This window comes from Indicator indicator, chromosome 3, assembly GCF_027791375.1.
Source record: "Indicator indicator isolate 239-I01 chromosome 3, UM_Iind_1.1, whole genome shotgun sequence".
Taxonomy (NCBI): domain Eukaryota; kingdom Metazoa; phylum Chordata; class Aves; order Piciformes; family Indicatoridae; genus Indicator; species Indicator indicator.
This window is the reverse complement of record NC_072012.1, coordinates 17,348,624-17,368,175: the sequence shown is the minus strand read 5'-3', so window position 1 is coordinate 17,368,175 and position 19,552 is coordinate 17,348,624. Positions and strand designations below refer to the sequence as shown.

The following is a 19,552-nucleotide window of genomic DNA, read 5'->3' as shown; positions in this document are numbered from 1 at the left end:
ATTTAACTAATCCATGGGATCAGCTGTTGAAACCTCAGTGTGGTGTAGCCTTTAGTATGTGAATAGGTGCTGAACTGAAACTATTGCCAGTCTGTAAACAAGTGAAACTGTATCAGGAATGGGATGTGGCTATGTTTTGGTTGGACAGTCGAGAGTGATGAACTCAAACTGAAGAGATGCACTGTTGAGAAGAGGGGAGCTTCTAGGGCAAATGTACAAATTGGGAGAATCTAGTTTGTTTGCCATGCAGGTAAATTAAGGATCAAATGTCAGGAAAGACCTGTTAAACCTAGACGGCTTTTATTGCACCAGCACAGATGAGCGAAACATGGCTCTGTGTAAATGTAGGCTGAAAACTGGAGGAAGCTTCAGTGCAATTAGAGGAATATGATACTGACCTTGGATGGTTGTGATGGTGTAAAGTCCAACTGCTTTTTGAATGGAACTTGGTATGTTTGCTCGTGTGGTGTAATGTTGGAGGGGGGTGTGTGGAGGCTTTTTCCCTCCTTCCAGCTTTTGTTCTGGTAAGATGTGAAACAAGAAGAAATGTTCTTCTAGACAAAGAACATGCAAAGCACAGCCTTTACAAAATTCAAGGTTGGGGTGAGTATCTCTACTGTATTTTGCAGATGAGACTGGCATCTCCTTTGCTTTGAAGGGAAGGGCTTAGTTATGTGGTACCAGGAGAGACTGCTCAACATGAAAAGGAGGAGGCAGCCCAGAGTGGAGTGCTTCAACCTTGATGTGTACAAAATCTAAGACAGACCTGACCTCAGCTTTTACCAGTTACCAGCACAAATCTTCTGTTGCAGAGCTGCTAGCTCAGCCTCAGAAATACAAGCCCTTAGAGCTGCCTTCCAACACCTGAAGGGATCTTACAGGAAGGCTGGAGAGGGACTTTTCATAAGGGTGTCTAGAGATAAGACAAGGGGGAACGGTTCTATGATGAAGGAGAGTATGTTTGGACTGTATCTAAGGAAGAAGCTCTTCAGTACAAGGGTGGTGAGATCCTGGAATATGTTATGGATGCCTCCTCCCTGGGGGTGTTCATGGCCAGGCTGGATGAGGCCTTGAGCAAGCTGAGTCTACTTGAGAGGTGTCCTTTGCCCATGGCAGGAGGCTGGAGTAGATGACCTCTGAGGTCCCTTCCAATCTAAGCTATTCTGTGAGGGGACTGTACATCCACATCTTGTGGACAGTGCTGATTAAACCTAGCTTATCTATTAAAAAAATGCATATCTTTTGCATGCACCACACTGGCTTTTTTCAGTCTTAATATTTTATTATTATCACAAGAACCGGAACTATGATACACCTCCAGACTGAGTGTTTTTACAGTGCTTTCAACTTGAAATTCAGGCTCTGTGTTTGAAAGGTTAATGTTGAAAACTAATTATATTATCCTGGTAATCAAATGTGTGATGAGACATTTGTCTGTGTAATTAACAGTGAAGAACTTTTATAGTTTCATAAAATCGAATGCTATGCACAGTGTGCTTGGAGCATTTGTTTTGAAGAGATGTCCAAAACAGAGATGTTTATGACTGATATAAAGTGGAACTGAAATGTACTGTAATGCAGGTGTCTGTGCATTTTACAGCATTTCACGTTGTTGAAACGGAAGGCAGCAGATTAATAACTTCGCTATGTCATGGTAAAAATAAATAATGTGTTCTTGGAGCAGGGGAGCGATGCATAAGTTATTCACTAATTTCAAGAATTTATTCTGTTCCAGAAATAATATCCTTTGCAATTTATTCACAGAGAAAAAAGTTGACTTAACACAAATCTGTGAAGTCACTTGTTACTTTTAATAGAATTATATCCCAAGTCTAACTGTTGCAATAGTAGTTTCTGTAATTAAGACTGCAGAAAAGTGTGGTTTATGTATCTGTGTCCTCCAATGATCTAACTTTGTAAAGCATTTCCCTTTGGGGCTGAAGCTTCATCTCGACCTGGGATATTTCCAAGAACTGGGGGAAGTTCTTGCATATCTATTACTAATTTTTAAATTATATGACCCTATTAATATATACATTTATTGAACAGTTGCTCACTTGTCCTTTGCTGAGTGATTTAGCTGTTGCAGTGTGTCATGGAAGTGTGTAACTTTTGCTTCTGTATCTGGTGCTGTGGGATGTTTTGAAAGTGTTTCCTCAAGCTCTTCGAAAGAGTTACTTTGTGATGGCAGTGGTGAGGCCACCTAGGCTGATCCAGCTTCCATGGAAATAAGCCCTCCACATCCTAAATGGTCCCAGGTTCTGATCTTGATTTTAATTCTGCAAATTGTGTTGTGTGCATTAGTGTTTGTGCTGCTTATTTAACTTTCCACATTTCATTGCAGTCAGGGTGTCAGTCAGACCATATACTTTCACACTTGGTTTAGGAGTAGAGGGTCTAATTTGAGGGTGATCCACTTTTCCTGCAGGCAGAATCTTACTGCTTTGTGTGGTGACGTAAAGATAGGGAAGTGCTTTTGAAATGGTGTTTTAGAACGCTGCCAAGATGCCTCAACTAAAACAGCTTAAATATCCCTGTATGTTACCTTAGGGTAGTCAAAGTCCCCAGCTTGTAACTTGTGCTGCTTATGTGACTTTCCAACATTGTTCCTAAATGATGCTTTCCCTGTTGACTTGGGGTTTAGGTTTTTAATTTGGGGAGTGTGGTGTTGCCTATGTTTCTTCTTCCATATAGGATCTCAGATGGCAGCAAAGGCAGGGGGTCACTTACTTGAGAAATGCACATTTACATCATCAGTTTGTCTGCACACAGATGCCCAATTCAAGTTATCCACAAACCAGTCACAACAGCTTTCCATGTGATTGAGGAAACCTTCAACCCTGTAAAGAATCATGCATATAGTTCCTCTATTTTTCCCATGCTGATCTTCACAATCTTCTGTTTCAGGGCCACTTGTGGTACAAGATGACAGTGGCAGAAATGTCTTGAGTTTTGAAGGTTATGATTTCATGTGGGTAGAGAAGGGGTGACTAGCTCCCTTCTAGGATAGCTGTATTCAGAGGACATTCATGTAACATTAAATGTAAAAAAAAATCATGTAGCATTCAAAGAGGTGTTTTGGTGAGTTCAGCCTGGCTGTGCAGCAAGATGTGTGCCTTGCATGCACATGCCTCCCAATTCCTTGAGCTGCTCTGAATTAGCCCTTACAAAATCTTCAAACACAGCAGCTGAGCTTTACTGGACATCTTCCAGGAAGGGCAGCATTCAAGTGGTGTCTAATAAGCTAGTATTTAATATGTTTGATTATATAACCCCTTGCAGTTATTTATTATTTTTTATTGAGCTTTCAAGTCATATGCATTGACTTCTACTTTTTCTCACCTCTGAAGCCTTTTTTCCTTGAAAACTAGACTAACGTTGTCAGCTCACCTGGTCTTGTTTGCCCGGCTGTCACCACCAGTCCTATCTTCTCAATAGCTTCTGAACTCATCCACCAATTTCAGCCTAGCTTGGCAGAAAGGTGGAAATTTGTGAGCTGTAAAATACCTCCACGAGGATGATTAGGGGATTTGAGCATCTCCCATATGAAGAGAGACTGAGGGACCTGAGGTTTTTTAGTCTTGAGAAGACTGAGAGGGGATCTGATCAATGTGTACAAATATCTGAGGGGTGGGTGCCAAGTGGATGGGGCCAATCTCTTTTTGGTGGTGCACAATAATAAGGCAAGGAACAATGGATGCAAATTTGAACATAGAAGGTTTCGCCTCAACATGAGGAGAAACTTCTTTACAGTGTGGGTGATGGAGCACTGGAACAGGCTGCCCAGAGGGGTAGTGGAGTCTCCTTCTCTGGAGGCTTTCAAAACCCACCTGGATGCATTCCTGTGCGGACTACCCTCTGTGATCCTGCTTTGGCAGGGGGGCTGGACTCGATCTCTGAAGGTCCCTTCCAACCTCTAACATTCTGTGATTCAGCATGCAGCCTGAAGGAGAAGAAAGCCCTATTGGTTTAGACAAGAAAGGACAATTTTCTGTAGGAGTTTCATCTGCCAAAACACAAGATAATATTAGACACTAATTCATAGAAAATCAAGCTGTACTGAGATGTCAACTACTCATGAATGTTTCCCAAAGCATAGGAAAAATATATGTGTTAAAAATGAAGACGCTAATTGCAAAATATTGGACCAAGAGACTATTATGGTTATTTTTATAAGTCAAAAGAAAACATTAGATACAGATGATTGCCCAATCTTAACTCATTTATATACTTTAAAACACATACATTAATTGCAGATGTGGTTGCCACTTCACTAATATTGAAACAAAATTAATCTTTTAACAGATGCATGTAATTTAATAATTCTTTGTAGCACTATAATTTGACAAATTATTTGGGAAAAGTACAATAACTTGCTTGTAGGCAGTGTGCTCTATTTGTATTCATAAGCATAATAGTGAAAAGCTGGTCAGGCACATAGGGTTTAAGAATGAAATTAATGAATTACTGATAATATTTTGTTAACTGAAGCTGCAACTTCTGTCCTAGGACAGCTCTGTGTTATGTTTGTGCATTTGTAATTATTAACATTTCTACAACTTTCAAAGCAGGAATTTCTTATGCTTTGAGTAAGGAAAGAGATTGAAATTAATTTGGGGAAAATTACTTTTTGTGCCTATTTAATATTTATGAAAGGACTTTGATTTGCCTGGGTTTGTTTTATAAGATTGCAGTCAGGCCATGTGGATAAAATAGGTTGTATATAAGGGATCAGCATAAAACCAGCTACAATAGCAATTAAAAAAAAATAGTTCATATGTCTTTGTCATTGCTAGCATTACATAAGTTCGTAAAAGGGGCTGTAATTAGCCATGCCTATCTATTTTGAGTAGTATTTTGAAAGTATTTTAGTATTTTGTAAGTAACTTCATTGGTTTCAGATAAACCCAAAGGAATTACATGGGGAGTCCAAATGGAAAATCCAATAGCTTGCTTCAGTCCAAATGGAAAATCCAATAGCTTGCTTATCAGAGGTATCTCTATCTCCTTGAGAGTGTTGAGGACCCCTGGTACATGTACAAGGAGAGTCTAAAATATGCACAGCTCCTCTCAGGCCTCAACATGTATTTCAGGAGGCTTTTCACAGATAGGTAATGCAGACTTTTATGTAATTAACTTTTTTTTTTTTTTCAGTGCCTGATTATCCCATTCAACATTTAAACAGGAGGGCTACCTGGCTAACTGTTTTGTTTTCTCTGTGCCCCATTTTTTTTTTAATTACATGGTTGTTATTTGTGAAAAATCATCAGCAGTGGAATAGCTAGCAACAAAATGCTATCATTGGGCTCTAGAGCTAATAACCAAATGAGATAACCAGGAGCAAGAAGTTAAATCTGTGGCTGTCCTCTGCCTGCCTGCAGATTCAGTGTAACATCAGCTACTCTACTTGTGTCAGGAAGGGTGCTGTGGTTGCTGGCCAGTTACAAATTAAAAGCTGTAAAAAGTCCTAACTGGCAGAAGTGGGGATGTAAACTTGCACTGAATACAAAATCAATCTTATACCCTGTATGTTTTCAATGCCCTTCCTTACAAAACAGAAGACATATTAAAACCAAAACAAAACACCAACTGACCAAAACAAGCAATCAAAATTACAAAACAGTAACAACAAAAACGCGAACAGAAAAAAAATGAAAAGAAACCGACCCAACAAACAAGTTCACAAAGGGGGAATCTTCCTGTTTTAAGTAGGGAGCTACCTAAACACAAATACATGTTTATGTAGGGTGCAAGTACAGGGTTCATTGTAGCAGTAAAGTAGGGTTGTTTTTTTCTAGTTGGAAGTAATTATGATTATGTGTCTGTATAGGAACGTGTCTTTATGAAGGAAGCAGGGACTATAATAATGGCTGAATAAACTCAATTAACATGAATATTTCATGTATTGGTAAGGGAAATTTAATCTTTCCAACAGCGTGTCACCCAACCAGCCATGTAGCATTCAGTCACTGCACCTGACAGGAGGAGGTTGGTGGGAAGCTTTTTTTGATATTCAGATACGTGTTGCTGTTGAATAAAAATCCAAATTGTCAAGATGAATCTCAGAGCCTTGGTGTGGTGCTAAATAGATTGCTTCACACTCTGGTGTGGCAGGAGCATTTGAAGCTTGGATATGGGTAGCTGCAGCCATGTACAGGAGAAAGCAGTCATAGAATTATAGAACAGTTTGGGTTGGAAGGGACCTCCAAGGCTTAACTAGTCCAACCCCCCAGCACTGAGCAGGGACATCCTTCATTAGATCAGGTTGTTCAGAGCCTTGTTGAGCCTGACCTTGAATATCTCTAAAGGTGGGGCCTCAGCTACCTCCCTGGGCAACCTGTTCCAGTATTTCACTAGCCTCATGGTAAAGAATTTGTTTCTAGCATCCAGCCTAAATCTCTTCTAATTTCAAACCATTGCCCCTTTGTAAACAGTCCCTCTGCAGCCTTCTTGTAGGCCCCCTTCAGGTACTGGAAGGCTGCTATTAGGTCTCCCCGGAGCCTTCTCTTCTCCAGGCTGAACAAGCCCAGCCCCTCAGCCTGTCCTTGCAGGAGAGGTGCTCCAGCACCTGATCATTTTTGTGGCCCTCCTCTAGACACATTCCATCAGGTTCAGGTCCATGTCCTTGTGCTGAGCGTACCAGAGCTCAATGCAGTACTCTAGGCAAGGTCTTACCAGAGCAAAGTGGCAGAATTGCCTCTGTTGATCTGCTGGCCACATTGCTTTTGATTCAGTCCAAGATGTGACTGGCATGAGTATCTCGATAATTGGAGTCCCAAGGTAGTCTGTGATCTCTTGAGGTTGGGAACTGCAAATAGTCACCACTGGTTGGATTAGGGCCAAAAAGTCACATTGTAAAGGAATCGGTGCTGTGATTTCTTAATTAAATTACACCTACACGCATCAATCTGCAGGCAAACCAACAAAATAAATATAGTACAGACCTTCCTTGCAGAGAGTTTTTCTTGCCTCTTTAGCTGGAGTGGAAACAGTGCTGGAGTGTCACTGTACCAGGCTGACAAATGTTTTGCTAAGTTTGGACTAGAAGCTTTCTTGCAAACCACCCACTCTCCTCACTGGATTTGGGTGGGCTGGAGCCAGCTGGCACTAGCCCAGGGAACTGGTGTGCCAGGTCAAGCAGGAGATGCTTTATTTCAGCAGAGGCTGTAGCACATCATGCAGCTCAGCTCCCCTTCTCCTTATTTGCCTCCCAGAGAAAAAACTCCCTCTTCCAGCGCTACACATCCCTGGGTGTGCTGGGCTGACAGCACATTTCAGCCAGGTTGACCTGGCCCATGTTGGGCACGGGTTTGCTGCTCTCTTAGCTGTCTGGTTTATGCAGGTGCCCAAGTGTGCACCTAAGTTTAGGCAACTGAGCAGTGCTCTTGAGCTGGTAAAATGGTCATGTGCCCAGCATGAGCACACTTTTAAATACCCTCTTGAACCAGAGACAGTGCTCGTGGCATCTTGGTTTTTGGAGGATTGTTTTTACATTCTCAAGTTTCCTTTGCACTATCACTTTTCCAAACCCAGGTGTATTTTAGGAAGCACAAATGTAAATTGCATAGAGGATACCAAATATTACTGTATTAAGTATACATTAAAGGAAGGTTGATTCATCAAATTCTTGATCTTTGTTACTCCATTTGTTTAGCCTGTTTGATTTTTCTATTACCAGTAAAAAAATAGAAGCTTTTTTTTTTTTTTCAGAAGGGGCTCTGAGCACTTCCTTATTACCACTGAAATGTAGTGTATGCTTTAACGAGCAAAATAGCTGCTATCTGCCCAAAACACATATATTCATTGTGCAATCAGCAGTTTCATACATAAAATTAATACTTAAATGGTGCCAGGAGTATTAAAGTATGTAATTATTATTTAAATGCCCTGAATTTATTTGGAACAGTCACACTTTCCTTGTATATATTTTCATTTTGTTTTCATAATCTGCATTTTTAAGACATCCAGCAGTTAGGCTGTATATGGATATTCTCATATTAGCTGCTTTTTGATTTATTCCTGTACAATCCAGTATTATTAAATTCTGTGAACTAAGGAACTGATCCTGTTCAATAAAATCAATAGATGTGTTGCTCTGTGAGTGTGTGGTGTGGTGCTTTTTGTGGTTTACTTTTTCTTTGTAGGTTCTATCGTTCAGCACATAGCAAATTGGTATATAAAGGAGCTGATCCTTTCGGCTTTACTTGGGGAAAATATCCGCTGATGTCAATGCCTGAATAGGTTCAGTCTCTTAAAAGAATAGTTTATTTGAAACTGCTGTAGCTATTATTATTATTTCCTTCTGGAGAAAACTAATCTTACTCATCAAAGCTTTAGAAATGGTATGAAGAAAACAAAGTTCAGCAGGTCTTTCAGCCATGAGAGATGTCAACCATTGCCCTGTTAAACCATAGCCTGGTACATACCAACAACTGCTCAACCTCCTCTTTTCTTTCTTGTCTTTGTTTATTTATTTTTGTGCTCCAACTCTTACTGTCATCTAAAATCACTAATCTCTACCCATTACAGTTTTTGCTGATTTACAGTGATAACTGTGGCTCTGTTTTCATTAGGAGATGAAAGCCGGGAAATTAAGAAACAAATTACAGGGATGAGAAGATTACTGAATGACAGCACTGGAAGAATCTATCAACGAGTTGGCAAAGAAGGAGAAAAACTGAAGGAGGAGCCCCAAGATTTGGACTTAGCCTGGGCCCAGCACCTGAATCCCACTGCAGAGTCCCCAGCGAACCTTCATCCTCCCCAGAGCAGCACATGGAATGAATTATCACCCCAAGCCAGCCATTTTTCAGGGCAGTATGGAACTCGATCCAAAACGTTCCAAAATCAAACACGAACCGTGGCATCCAATGGTATGATCTGCATTAGATACTGAGAATAATACTTTTCTTTTTTTTTTCCCTCTCCTTGTACTGTATTAATTTTTTGCCTTTGTTGTGGTGATTTATTGTACCACTGCACTGAAAGCAGTTAGAGTTCAGAGCCTACAAAATGAGCACATAGTTGTCACTGTGAAAAGGTGTGAAAGTGGGCACAATGTATTCTGCTACCATCTGTCTTAGCTTTTAAAATGGATTCCTGGTGATAGGATAGAATTACTCAATACTGTTTCAGCTTAATTTCTATACAGTACTTATTAAAACAGCTTTTGACGTTGTTATTAAATTCATAGCTAATTAAATGTCAACATCTACCACTCCTCTTTTGAATGAGTAATGTAGCATTGTTGTGACACCACTTGCGGAGCAGGGTTCTACTGACTTTCATAAGGGGATGTCATCAGCCTTGTAACTGGCCACTGAACTTCAGGTACAAAATCCCATGGCAGCCTTACACTTTTATTCTGATGGAACCTTTGGAACCATTGGAGAAAAGGAGATGATGGAGTTTAGTTTTGAACAGCATGTACTAGAGCATAGTCCATCTTGTACCAGCAGAGAATTCTGCCCTAAAGTAGATGGCAGTGTGCTTTTCTCTTGTTAAGTCACAGAGAATGGAAGTTTTACAACCAGACTCCTAGAGGTCTTCTTTAATAATATAAATTGAACTCAGGAAGTTTTTCTCCTGAAAAATTTTTAAGCTAAATTTAGAGGAGGAGGTTTACTTAAAGGTAACATAAAAAGTCATTTTGTCTGAAAGCATTATCAATTTCCAGATGATTCTGAAGGTATTCATACTTCTCAAGAGGAGAATCTGGTGTGGGTCCTTCTCTAAGGGCATACAAGTTCTTATTGCTTGTAACAGTCAAAAAGCAAAACAGTCTTCTGATTCTGAGTACTCTGCTGTAGGAGGTACTGACACTGCACTAGAAAGCACACAGCCCTAGATTTCACCACTTGGTTTCTCTGTGGAGACAATGATTCACACACAGGTACTGGGCTGGCCTGAAGAAAGATGTTGCAGTAAGTCATGCTAATTTTATATATTCTATAATTAAAAAAAAAAAAGGAAGGTTGGTTTTTAACGATCCAGATCCAGGGGACAGTGGAAACCATTCTTAATGGGTGTTAACAACCTCTTAAATGTGGAAGGATACAAAATTCATCACATATCTCCCTCTTTGCCCAAGAGTCCCTGGGCACTGACAGGGACAGTTCCCTGCATGCACAGAAGTGCCCAAGCCTGCACAGATTAGATGCCTAGTTCCTGGATTCAGAAAGTAGGTGGAGCAGCACCTCTATTCCCTCAGGGGCTTGATTAAGCATATGAGCTAAAATGTGTTGACAGGATTTGGCCCCATATGCAAGAAAATGTCAGAGCTTTAATTTTTCATCCAAGGTGGAAAGGTTTGGCAAATTTACCATCACTTACAGGTCAGAATCCTCTGTGAGATGGTAGAAGGGTTGGATTTAGTGACCTCCTGAGCTGGACAGGAGAAATGTCCAGGCTTGTGGTTCCTGGGGAAGTGCACCAGGAGGCACTTTCCACCCCTCCCTCTGCAGCTGTCCTGCTGCAGAAAGGAATGCAGTCTTTTAGGTTATTACATAAAGATGGGTGTGAGCCCTCCACTAGCCACCTTTGCAAAGATGATCTGCATAGCTGTTTTATTAGAGATGTCTGCCTTCATTGGGATGTTGTGATCCTGCTGGACAGCTCTGAAGATAGGTCTCTAGGAAAGGAAAACTTTTGATGTATTCCTGGGCTATGAGCAAGCTCTGAAACTGCTCTTCAACCAGCATTCAGCTCTTCTGAGCAGCCATTGTAACATGTCTGATTTGCCCCATCCTTGCATTGGGAGCCTGAGCATCAAACTCAGTAATACAGATATTATTCAGGGGATGGACAGAGTCCTTAAAAGCTGCATGTAGAAATGCTGAACAGTGCTTCAAGGGATATACTACTCCTTGATACATACCATGGTGTTTAAACTCAGCAAATGTTCAGTAGGATGTAAGTTTATTACTTGAGGCTGTCAGACCTAGGTCATCACTGGGGAGATCTCCAGACATCTACGGCAAGTTATGTGATTTCCAGAAACTGTCCATTGTGGATAGATGCCAAGAAGCTAAAATATATGTTGTAGACTGGCTGAATTACTCAAATCTGAATGTAATAGGCATGTAGTTAGTCTAACTGGTATCTATCTACGGGCATGGTGAAAGTGGATCAAGGAAAGGCTGGAATGAATGTTTTGTAGGTGCTGGTATGGAAAGCAGCCACGAGGAAAGTATTGGAAAAAACAAAGAGAGAAAAAGAGAAATTGAGGGAACCTGGGTATTCATAGAATCACAAAATCACAGAATGGTAAGGGTTGGAAGGGACTTCTGGAGATCATCAACTCCCCTCTGCTGCAACAGAGGTAAGAGTAGGAACATGCTTGAAAAGCAAAGTGATTCCAAATCAGATTTAAGGTGGTGTTTCCACAAGCCAGGAGGTTAGGTAGACATCTGTGACCCACTGCATTTAGTAGAAACCTCTTGGCGCTACAAGCAGTGAGTAGCATGTTTGCTCTATAAGAGACAACAAACTCGTGGCACTTATCTAAACCATTTTATTCTAATTTCTTGTGTTCTGTAGCAAATCCAGCAGTGACACAGCAGCTGAATTGCTTTTTTGGGTTGTGTCAATGGATTGCGTTTGTATGCTTTTTAGATAGAAACTTGTAGTAGCAGTGTTACACCAGGTGAATTCACTCTCAGCAGACCCAGCTGCAAGAACCAGTGTCCTGGGCTACTTGCTGCTCAAACAGAGGAAGTAACTAGTATATTTGTGTCATCTCCTTCTCTCATTCATACAAGATGGTATCAAATTTGCCTCCTGGCAAGCTTCCAAAAGAGAGAGAGATGGCTCTTTAAAGACTCCCTCATAAAAATAAGAAGTCAGTTCTCCTCTTAAAATTAAAAATTGATTTATAACAAGCTGAAAAGGGTTGCTTTTGTCCTCTAAAAATGATAAAGATAGTGCTTGGAACAATGACTGAAAACACTCTCCAAGATACTTCTTACAACACAGTAACTGATCAGAGGAAGGAGGATAGAAAGAAAATAAAAAACCTTCATGAATATGTATGAATACAGTAGAACCCTGCTTTGATTTGAAATATTGGTGGTCTCCTTTCCCTTTTCCAGTACCTGTAGTAGATTTACATGGGTAATTTCTATCAGTGCTAATGGGGATTATAATGCAAATCCTCCATGCCTCAATGGGAAAGTAGACCCTTTGGTTTTCCATCAGGAGCCTGTGTGCATGTGTGCTTTCATTAGCAACATGTTATATTGCTGCAGGAAAGATGTACAGGTATTTACTGGTACAATTTCTCCAGGTTTTCACATACAATTCACCATGATGGAGAGTCTTTGTTAAGAAGGGAACAAAAGCCACCCGCCTTGTCTCCTGCTGTAGCCTTTCAGATATTATTTGCAGAAGCCCACTAGAATATTGGATTCTGATCGAGAGAGGAGACAGGCTTTATCCTGAGAAGCTTATTAGTCTAAAACAACTGAGAAAGCACTGGAGAACAGATGTTCTTACTATGTATTTGCCTTCTATGAGTAAAACTCTCCTAATATCCTGGGACTCCATTTCTGGGGTACCTGCTTGTCAGTCTGAAAGATAGACTTATGCTGATGCTATTAAATTACAATTACCTACTTAAAAGCCTACCTTTAAGAGATAAGTAAAAGGTATTGGTGGAGCCAAGTTGATGGATTCTGAGTCATCTGCCACAAAGCTAAAGATAACTTTTTTTTTTCCCTCTGTACCTGTAACAATGGGCTAACTTTCATGGACCATTGAAAAGATAAAATCCCATCCATGCCCCAAGAAAATTCCAGTGAATAGACAGTGTACAAAGGAAGGGCGAGATCAAACTAGGCAAAGTCCTGCTGAGTCAGTAACCTCTTTCTGTTTTAATTTGGGACTCTCAACCTGTTTTCCAATTAATTTTTTACTCTTAAAATGTTGTTTCATTTATAGCTGAAACCTTGGAGAGAGAAGAAGCTGGGGAAACTATTGCATTGGTATTCATTAGTTTTGCAGAGATTGTTAAGTTACTCTCTTTAATGCAATGTTAACAGGTTTCCTCCTTGATGATATTTTAAAATACCAGCATTTGTCATAGCAATAGTGTGGACAATATCTGAGAAAAGTAGGAGAGTGACACCCAGAAGATGTCAACAATCTTTAAATGACTCCTAAGATTTGAGGATGAGGGAACACACTGGAAGAACTAGGGAAAGCTGAGAGTGATCTAGCAGTGTCCAAACATTCAGCCATTTCAAATGAGGATTGAAGTCAGGGGATCTGTGTGGGTCTGACATCAGGGAGCTCTGATGGAAGAACACAAAACAACCTGGAAAGGTATTAATAAAGTGGTTTGGTTTCAGAAGAAAGCAAAAATAATAATGACAAATGTGAGAATTTCTGAGCAAAGAGTAAATTAATTGCTTTTGTTCCCTTTAGCTAGGTAATGGTTAAAGGGCACCTGAAAACTGTCAGGCTGTGGAAGAAAAAGGGAAATACATTCTCTGAAGTCCATCACACGTGACACCAAGCAAGATGATTTTTGTTAGATCCATTTGTACCTACCCTCATACAGTGATCATTCCTCCTCTTTCATGCTTTGATGAGCAGTAAAATAGCCATCAATTTAAATAACTGGAAGCACATTTGGAAATGAAGGGGGCCACATCTCATCTGGACTGAGTCTCAAGCAGTTTTGTTGAATTCTGAATTTTTTGTTTGCAGCATTAAAGCTAGGGATACAGCTATTTTAAACATTAAAGTGCAGGATATACCTATTCAGGTAAACCTTGAAATCTCTCAGCTGTTACAGCCTGGCCTAATTCAGGACCTACAATGCAAAGACATTCTAGAAAGCAAGGCAGTAATAAAGGCACTGCTAAGGGCTAGAACTAGAAGTATGTTAAACACTAGTCAGAATTACTAGAAAAGAAAAATTTCTTAAACAACTATTCATTTTTAGAGGGAAACTGTGGAAAGCCCGTCTTGTAGGTCACAGTGCTGGAAAACATGTCACTGAAAATAATCCCACCCTAGCAAACAGAAGATTTGCCAGCTTTCCTTCCTGGTGATTCTTTTTTTTTTTTCTTTTTCTTCCCAACAGGGTATTTTATTTTCATTCCCAGTTCTTGACATGGTAAAGAATCACATGTAACATTCAAGGAGTTTAAAAATTCTTAGGCCTTCATTTCATGTACAGTATAAACCTTTATTGCACAGACTGTCTTCATTCTTTGTGAGACTGTTCTGTGAGATGGGCTTTTTGCGTGTGTGTGTGAGATAAAATGAGGATGTTTATAATGAGGTTTGGTGCTATTGTTATTCAGGATGAACTAGCCTGACAATAGCAAGCCCTGCTGTGAGGAGTGCATTGTATTCACACTTTGAGCCGTCTTCTCCAGAATCATGTAACATTGCATCCCTTACTGTATTGCACATACTAGCAATTAGATAAAAATTAGTAACCCCTTCCTCTTAAACAGGACCATGTTGAAAACTGTGCTTTCTTGCTGTGGATCTAATTTCATGATTTGGTATATTGCTAATAATTTCAAATGCTTGCTGGTAATAGTTGTTCGGCTGAGTTTGTGTGGGTTGCATCATCTCTTCCCTGTTTCATTCCTCTCTCTTTCAGGAGAAATCCCAATGGTGAATTCATCAGCTGGACCAAACTGCTGTACGTGTAATTGTCAGTCAACCCTACAGGCTATTCTTCAAGAGCTCAAGACCATGCGAAAATTGATGCAGATTCAAGCAGGTACAATGACCAGCCCCTTACTTGTGTACCCATAACCAGTATCTAGTTGAAGATGGAGGTTGTACTAAATGATCTTTGGAGATTCTTTCCAGTCCAGAATAGCCAATGTTTCTATGATTTTCTTAGAAGAAATCATAGAATCATGGAATGGCTTAGGTTGGAAGGGACCTCATAGATCATCTACTCCAGCCTCCCTGCCATGGGAGGGACACCTCTCAACTAGACGTGGCTGCTGAAGGCCTCATCCAGTCTGGCCTTGAACACCCCCAGGGAGGAGGCATTGACAGCCTCCCAGGGCAACCTAGTACAGAGTCCTATCACTGTCATACTGAAGAACTTCTTCCTAAGATCCAGTCTAAACCTACTGTCCCTCAGCTTAAAACCATTCCCCCTTGTCCTAATGCTGTCTGTGTGGAAACTCAGGAAAAGCTGGACTGATTCCCACTCTCTTTACACGTTGTTCAAAGTCAAATGTAATTTTAACTTCCAGATCCTTACCCATAATATGAGATATGATCTCTTAGGAATCTTTTAAGGTGAAATTAAAAAAACAAAAATCTAATGTGATTAGTAATGGGAGCTGAGTGGGTAGGTCAATATGACATAACCACTCCCAGTTTGTTTTCACAGTGTATTCATTCAGAGGTCCAAAATGCTACTTTACCTGTTCACTAATCTTAGAGGTAAAAAAAAATATTGGAAGGCCACTTAAAGTTATTGTGTAACACTTCATTGAAAGATCTTTAAAGTTACAGCTCTGTGGCAGCCTCAACTGAGCTAGCCGCTGCATGTTGTGGTCTCCACCCTTCTTCAGGCTGGTTTACCAGTTCCTTCTACTGGCTGAACCAAAAATAATCAGTTCATTGCGGAAAACTATTCAGTTTTCTTCTAGGTTAAAATCTGAAGCAGCACAGTGCAGTGCCAGAAGATCAGCAGCACCAGAAACATAACAAGATCATTGCAGCTAGGAGTTAGGTAGTTCATCATAGGCTGCTGTGAAGCTGCAGCCTCCGTGCTTCCAAAAATTAGTGTTAATACTAATGAGGAGTTGGAGATGTTGGAAATTTTGCCAATTGTGTTGCCTGTCCAGTGTGAGTGATGAGGAGTGGAGCCATAGAGGCTTTTCTCTTAGAATGGCTGGATATGACCTCTGTGAAAAAGGGAGTGTTGAGTAATCAACTGAAATATGGGTGGAGTGAAGGGCTGACTAAACTCCTTGTCTTTACAGCATATAATGCTTGAGTGAGCAATGGGAAGGATCAGACAGGTTTTGTAATAGCAGTTGATACACATGAAAGTGCTTTTCTAAAACCACGGATTTACAAAGAAGCCTGCGAAGGCCCAGCTGGGCAGTCTTTGCTGGGACAGGGAATTCTGTACTCAGTCACACCAATTTCATTGAAATTATGTGCATGATTAAAAATAGCTTGTGGGAAGAGGTACAGAACTGGGGTTTATGCCAGAAAAGCTGGCTCCTCAACAGCAGGAACATTTCTAGGGGTTTATGTGTCTACAGTATAAGTACCTTGTTAATTAGTGAATCTCTTGATTCACTGGGAATAGTTCATATTTTCTGCTAGGCATGAAATGATGATTTTTGAAGAGAAGGAAAATTGTTTGGCATTTTTGTTGCTAAAAGAACAAAAAATAAAGTGCAAACATGTAAGTGAAAGTGTAATAGTATTTAAATACCCTTCTGTCTAAACAATAAACTACAAGTTACAGTCTTGTAAATCACTGCCAGAAATTAAATATCCTAGAAATCTTTTAATAAACAATATTCCAAGGTTTTGCTTGGTTGTTTTTGGTTGGTTGTTTTTTTTTTTTTTCCTGATGCTTTGCAGATGAGGAATATTTGTAGTTCACTTGTAGCTTGAATGAGTTTTATTTGCATGTGTAGCACTTTTGGCTTTTTTTTTTTTGTGTTTTGACATTGGTTTTACTGTATCTGCATAGCATTCTGATGGAGGACTTGTTCACAATGATACAGGTTCAGGATTGATGCCTTAATTTATAGTGAATATTGGGAAATACGAAATATTGACAAATATAAATATCTCTTAGGTTTTAGAGGTACAGGTGAACTGTCAGTTTTTGTGTATGAGCAAGACAATCTGATGCAACTTTGGGTTACTTTTTTGCCAGGAATTAAACTATAGAATACTATTTTCACTCATTTTTGACATCATGGTACCCACCTGGATGCGTTCCAGTGTGATCTGGTATAGGGGATTCTGCTCTGCCAGGAGGGTTGGACTAGATGATACTTTTGAAGTCCCTTCCAACCCCTAATATTTTATGTGGTTCTGTGTGTGAAATGTTCTTGCCAAGCTAACTTGGGTACTACATTCATAAAAATAATTGCATTAGAACTTGTATTATCTTAATTTATCAGGAAAAGATGCCCAAAACCATTGAGGTTCTCAGTCATTCAGGAGGCTGTACAAATTAATCATAGAATGGTTTGGGTTGGAAGGGATCTCCAGAGGTCATCTAGTCCTACCTCCCTGCAGTAATCCTTATTGACCCTGACCTAGAATATCTTCAGGGATGGGACCTCAATTACCTCCCTGGGGAACTTGTTCCAGTGTTCCACCACTTCCATGGTAAAGAACTTATTTCTAACATCCAATCTAAATCTACTCTTCTCTAATTTCAAACCATTGCTCCTTGTCCTATCACTACAGGCCTGCATAAATAGTCCCTCTGCAGCCTTCTTGAAGGCCCCCTTCAGGTACGGGAAGGCTGCTATTAGATCTCCCCAGGGCCTTCTCCTTGCTGAACAGTTCCAGCTTCCTCAGCCTGTCCTTGTAGCAGAGGTGTTCCAGCCCCCCTGATCATTTTCATTGCTTCAGTGCTTTCCTAATCATTGCTTAAATCCTTCATGTCACCAGCCATCCAGTGGTCACTAAGAAAAAGAGCCAGGTACTCCTAATTTTCCTAAAATGCTATACATCAGTATGTCTTGAAAAACCACGGAGTGGAGTTTGGTGTCATTATTCCCATTGTGCAGACTCGAAGATTAGGCAAAAGTGATGAAGTGTAACTGTTTCACATGCCCAGACAGGCTGAAAACCCTACCACTTATCCAGAAGATTCAAGTTCAGTATGTTGGTAGTTTAATGGTTGCCTCTGTGTGGTTGTACATGTGCTTTTGTCTATAAATGTAATTCATTACTTTCTTTTCGTTCAGTTGGGACTCAAAACAGACAGCAACCTCCTGTCCCTCTGATCTGTGCACAAAAGTCAACAATATCAAGAAAGAGAAATAAAAAGAGAAAACTGCCCCTCAAAACTGTTGAACCAGTTCCCATGAATAAGAAACCCAACTCCGCAGAGCATGAAAAGAAGCTGTCAGCAAACTCAGAACGACCAAGTCTTCAAGAAGTTGAACCCCCCTTAAAACCAGAAACCCCTGTTTCAGGATTTGGAATTATCCTTGAATCAGCTTCATCAGATGTAAGTTAATATTTTAATGCACAAGATTACAGGATTTTAAAGCACTAACTCATTCAGGACAATCTGTACTCAAGTCAGGTTGATGTGTGTTCCTACTTTTTGTTAGACTAAAGAAGCAAATCTTGGGTAAGAGAATGAAGACAGTAGGGTTAGACATGGGAAGGGCTGATTGCAAAGCGTTGGGGTTTTTGGTTTGTTTTATTTTTTCAACTTCCATGAGCATGCAGTTCCCCCTTGAGTTCAAGGCTGCCTGTTGTTTGAGCTTGCAGTGGAAACTTATTCTTCATCTCTCCTGTTGCCAAGACCCATAAAGAGATCAGAAGTTGTGAAAAGTGCTGCATGTATGAAGCCTTCACAATCCCGTCATTTGCTGATGAGTGCACCTAATCCACACATATGCCCTTATCCTGCCAAGCAATATTTGTGTGCTGTATTTCATGCCTGGCTGCTCCCACTGGCTTCAGGGAACTCCTCGCCTCTAAAGCTTTTATCTCAGTCTTTGCTGAATCAGATCTGGTGGTCAATGGACATGGAATGTTAGGCATTGGAAGGGACCTCCAGAGATCATCGAGTGCAACCGCACTGCCAAAGCAGGATCACCTAGGGCAGGCTGCACAGGAACACATCCAGGCAGGTTTTGAAAGTCTTCAGAGAAGGAGACTCCACAACCTCTCTGGACAGTCTGTGCCAGTGCTCCATCACCCTCACTGTAAAGAAGTGTCTTCTTTTGTTGAGGTGGAACCTTGTGTGTTCTAGCTTATACCCATTGTTCCTTGTCCTGTCCCTGGGCACCACCAAAGAGACTGTCACCTTCATCTTGACACCTACTCAGATGTTTATAGATGTTGAAAAGATACCCTCTCAGCCTTCTCTTCTCAAGACTAAACAGTCCAGTTCTCTCAGTCTTTCTGCATAGGAGAGATGTTCAAGTCCAGCTGCTTGCTGTGGTTGCTGGATGAGGGCCTTGGCACTGTTGATGATGTCAGTGTAAATAAAGGGGCCAAAATTTGCCACTCTAAAAATCTGTACTTTTCTCATGTAAAATTGTAAGAAGCGTGTTTTATGGCTTGCTGGAACGTGTACATGTTGATAGAGATTTTGTGCATCTGGTGCCTGGTTGGCTTTGTTCAACGACCAAATAGATGTCATCTGAACCAGTTGACTGATGAGTAAACTGATCATTAATTTCTCTAATGTATTTTTAATTTTCAGTGGGCAGTTTCCAATTTCCATAGGACTATGAGCTAGAAAAACATAATTAAATTCATTATCAATAAGCATAAGTGAAAACAATGCAGCAGATAATGCCCTACCTTTCTAGAAGTGGGAACTAATAATAAAAAAGAGCAGTCA

General features: G+C 40.4%; 1 protein-coding gene across 1 annotated transcript in view; it reads left to right on the top strand.

Annotated features, from left to right (window-relative positions):
- The window catches only part of BEND7 (BEN domain containing 7), a 49,356-nt gene that overhangs the window by 6,898 nt on the left and 22,906 nt on the right, over positions 1-19,552 (top strand). The window contains exons 3-5 of the mRNA XM_054399439.1: positions 8,574-8,873; positions 14,618-14,740; positions 17,934-18,199. Coding sequence (XP_054255414.1) covers positions 8,574-8,873; positions 14,618-14,740; positions 17,934-18,199 — 689 coding nt within the window. The remainder of the gene's footprint in view (positions 1-8,573; positions 8,874-14,617; positions 14,741-17,933; positions 18,200-19,552) is intronic.